General features: G+C 37.2%; 1 protein-coding gene across 1 annotated transcript; it reads right to left on the reverse strand.

The window, feature by feature from the left end:
• Positions 1–249: 249 nt before the first annotated feature.
• Positions 250–4,604, reverse strand: LOC117213394. Its single transcript, XM_033458743.1, has 4 exons — positions 4,562–4,604; positions 4,126–4,483; positions 832–944; positions 250–336 (listed from the first exon to the last, which is right to left on the reverse strand). Exons 2-4 carry the CDS (start codon positions 4,421–4,423, stop codon positions 304–306), a joined length of 444 nt encoding a protein of 147 aa, XP_033314634.1. The 5' UTR covers positions 4,424–4,483; positions 4,562–4,604; the 3' UTR covers positions 250–303.
• Between the last annotated feature and the right edge of the window lie 6 nt (positions 4,605–4,610).

Consider the following 4,610-nt stretch of genomic DNA (forward strand, 5'->3'; position numbering starts at 1 on the left):
GTTCGGTTGATACGTTCTGTCTACCATTTAGATAACGGTCATCTTTGTCAAGACTGTTTCGATAACTTAGATCCAGACCACCAGGACCTATGTGACGACCCACCCACTCATTTCATATGCGGAGTATCTGCAAGAACACGAATATCATACTGTCGTATGTGTGATATAAACCTAGCGGACCTACAACCCGCTATATCATGCCTCCAATGCATGATCGTTTACACTAATCTAACTCACCTTGAAAGAAACTTTTTAGTTCAAGGAATAGCAATCCGCGCCGTAGAACTATAAAGTACTTGTATGCTACGCACAAGACCAAATACTGATGCTATCCACCTAAACAAACGACATTTATAATTATGCATATAATTTTCACTTATGTTTACCAATATATATATGCACGCATGTTATAAAGTAGGCGATATCTATGACACTCACTTCCATTGATAATCCGAGTGACTCGTAAAATAAGTCGTCATATTTACCATTACACGCACATATATATATATTCAAAGACAAGCTATAATTGTAATATCTATTCCTATAGATAATATATACTTATATATTTATAACGATAAAACAAATCTCATCTATATTACTTACCAATACGTATGCATATACGTATATAATTATAACCCAGGTAACATTCATGGTATTTATTTTCACCGATAATAAGTTTTAACAAAAAAAAAAAAAAAACATAAATATAAATTTTTTTTTATATATATTAATAATAATAAAAGATTATTCTTATTTCTAATAAACTCGAGAGTAAGAAACAATTTAATAAATTGTTAATAGGAAGATGAATCGCCTGGTCATCGTACTTACCCTCATCAAAATAGCATACGGCCTGGTAGGATATGACTGCAATGGCAACCACCTCAACGTTACCACTATCTCTCTAAACTCCATCGGGGACTGCAGCATACAGCCTACAATGACTGAAACCCAAGATATTTATATACAACTACTTCAACTCTCAGAATTTGAATTTACCAACGTAAGGCAATGCAAGGTGCAAATAACTCGAATTGTATATTACTGTGGCATGCACTCTCACACGTCGGCAGTGCATAACGGATTCGCCGAATACCTCCATGAAACAACCGACCAACAATGTGCAAGGATGCACCAAGACGGCACGTTTTCACTCGGACCACAAAACCTTATAGTTGGCCTAAAAGATAATGCAACAGAAACAAGGTCGCTTGTCCTAGCCGGCAAGCTAACAGACGACGACAGCTGCCAGGGAACACAGTATGTAGACCCATACGGGAGCTGGGAAAAGGTCGTCGTACAAGCAACAGTAAGGATAAGTTTAAAATCAGCAGTTGTGCCAGTACGGATCGAGGCGAACAAAATTCTACTGAAATCAGGAACAGTATGTACCTTTAGCGAAGGAAACTGTCTAGACGCTGAAGACGGATACACTTATTGGCAACCACAACCACCCTCACCATGCAAATTTGATCAGTACGATGTGCTATATGAAGGAATTGCTACAAAGATCCAGGAAATAAAAACCAACAGAGAATCAGCACAACCAGTTTACGCACTAACAACGCAAGAAGTAACATTTGCACTGACTAAAACCGGAGAACAGCCACTGTGTGGATATACCCTACTATCCACCGAACACCCCAAATAGTTGAAACAACAAGAGAAAATACGTTTATCTCCAAAAGCAAGACAGCAGTCGAAAACTTGGACATATTCGCATACGTCAACTCAAAATTCATTTACGTAGAGAAACATATTAAACGACAAATGACAACATTGTACCATGATATACTGACACAAAGATGTACCACACAGAAGAAACTAATAGAAAATGCTTTAAGCTTAGCAATCTTACTGCCCGATGAATTTGCATATACCATATCCAAAACCCCAGGACACATGGCCCTGATCGCAGGAGAAGCAGTCCACATAGTCAAATGCATTCCGGTACAAGTAAAAGTACGACATACAACAGAATGCTACTCGGAGCTACCCGTTTGGCAAGGGAATCGCACCTCATTTTTAACGCCAAAAACACACATCCTAACGCAACACGGAAACCACAGAGAATGTAGCGCGGTACTACCTACGCTATACAATATCGACGGACTCTGGCACAAATTCGTACCAAAACCCATGGAAACAATTGCACCACAGGAACTCCGCCCGGACGTACGCCAAACGTGGCAATATTCAGCACCATCGTCGTTGGCCACGAGCGGAATATATACCCAAAAAGACCTCGATGCACTACGGGACCACGTCATGTTCCCGGCAGAAAAATCTGCAGTTTTGAACACATTGGCCAGAGGAGCAACAGGAAAAACAATCGTCACTGGAACAGTAAACATCCTGGGAATGATGGACGAAAACACATTAACGACAATAGCAAAAAATACCGTATCAAGCTTATGGATTGGTTTTATGGAATTTGTAACTGTCAGTGCAGCAATATTTGGAATACTTGTAATATTTAAACTAATCAAGACGATAATAGATATAGCCATACACGGATACCAGTTACGTGAAACTTACGGATGTGGAATCGCCCTATTAGGAGCAATATGCGGCTCAGTTACCCACCTGCTACTATACCTCAAAAGAAAACGAAATATCGATGATCAAACAGCACAACCTCAAGGGATATCGATAACACCGGTAGTCACTTAACAACCAACGCCATCTACCTCCGCCTTGAGCGAACTCAGAGACACCATCAGTCAAATTTCCTTTGGAAATTTGAACTCCAAGGGCGGGGGTGTCACGTCCCGCGCTCCGCACGCGCCGTAACAAGAACAAGAAAACCATTCTATACAAAACACGCGAATAAGGATTTGAATGCACAAACGAACACACGGCACTACGAAACGAAAGGAAGGATTAACAAAACGAGGGCGATTAACGGATCCAACCAATAAACAAAATACATATACACACAATTCTAAATAAACCAGGAAATAAGAATAACTACAAAAGGGGAAAATAATTGAAACGCCAGGAATATATATATATATAAATATATTTCAATCAATCAATTTGGAGAGTTACATATAAGTATAAACATATATGCCGAACATGTAATAACCTAGTAAATATTAGAGACAGTGCTTCCAATACTATGCAATAAATACAATATTATCAATTTATGAAATATAAGTATACATGAAGTCAAAAACTAATAGTTTAACGAATACATAAAACATACAATATTGTATTATTAAAGAAATGAAGGTTACATTGTCAGAAATATATATATGTGTGCGAATTCTATCAAACCGATAATCTAAGATACATACTTAAAACTAGCCTACATTCCGGTAAAGGATAAATAAATAATTGACATTTCATTTCGTATGAATACTACACTGCCAAGAGAAATATGCATATGAATACGTATATATATATATATATATATATATATATATATATATATATTTATATTATCGAATACTCTATAAAATAAACTACTCAAAACAATAAATAACGCAATCGAAGAATTACAAAACATTAGCCATATTGAAGTGACACACAACATAAACATATATATATATATATATATATACATATTATACTATTGTCACTTTAAAACAATATTAATAAATAAATGTTCTAATTGCGGTAGAATAAGGAAAAACGAGCGACAGACGAAAAATTACTTCGATATCAAACAAAACTAAAGACCCGTCACTAAAAACTTTACTGATGACATTTATGAGCAGCCATGTTGGATTTACACGCGTCATGGCGACAGGAATATTAGGGATTAATGAAAGTCAGGCGCGAGAAACAAATCATGAAAACACATTGTTAACACTTTTCTTTAATAAATTCTATGCGCAACTACAAATGTAAAAAAAATATATATATATATAATTAATTAAAAGGGGGGAAATATAAAATTGAAAAAAATAACAAACGTAAAATAGATAACCTAACACTATCACATTCAAAATATATATATATATATATATATATATATATATATATATTGAACACAAAACAAAATACATCAAAAAATTAATAATAATAAGGAACATCAAACAGCGAACCAACGAAATTGAAGCAGCTACACTAAATCAAAATCGAAGCAAGGAGCTCCGGGATGAAGTTCGCTGAACTCACGCCTACACCAATAGCGCACAACAGGGGAAATTCCCTTTCTCCCAGAAGCATGGTGACGAAGATGTGCCTCCAAAACCTCTTCGGGAATTTCATTCGCAAAACGAACTTTCACGCAACGATCGGTATCAACGATTTCAACCAGAGGGGGTTCCCTCTCCAATACGACGGTCTCTGCATCGAAGAAATTCTCGTCGAAAGTAACCAAATCGTCAAAGCCCAATTTCGACACGGCCTCGGCACCAATGTTGAATAGTTCCTCCAACCACTCTGATACTCGTGGTTTATCACAGGGCCGCATGCGTTTGATTGGTCCTCCCGAGTCGCCCAAGGGTTCTTCGGAATCCCTCTTTCGCTTGGGCTGAGAACAACACGGTATATTTTAAATAAAACGAAACAGGACGAATCAAGCGGACTAAGAACAAGACTAAATACGTACCAGGGAAGTCTGGAAAGGAACCTCTGATGGAAACGACTCCGCAAACATT

The sequence above is a fragment of the Bombus bifarius genome, unplaced genomic scaffold (genome assembly GCF_011952205.1).
Source record: "Bombus bifarius isolate JDL3187 unplaced genomic scaffold, Bbif_JDL3187 scf7180000008953_frag, whole genome shotgun sequence".
Classification (NCBI taxonomy): Eukaryota; Metazoa; Arthropoda; class Insecta; order Hymenoptera; family Apidae; genus Bombus; species Bombus bifarius.

What these genes read in the sequence shown, in the direction of transcription:
- LOC117213394 (XM_033458743.1), bottom strand. Translation starts at nt 4,423, where the DNA reads ATGCGGCCCTGTGATAAACCACGAGTATCAGAGTGGTTGGAGGAACTA. An exon ending in TGTGCGCTATTGGTGTAGGC is followed by an intron (nt 945 to 4,125) that starts GTGAGTTCAGCG and finishes CTTGGGTTTCAG; the next exon opens with TCATTGTAGGCTGTATGCTG. An exon ending in CGTATGCTATTTTGATGAGG is followed by an intron (nt 337 to 831) that starts GTAAGTACGATG and finishes TCGTTTGTTTAG; the next exon opens with GTGGATAGCATCAGTATTTG.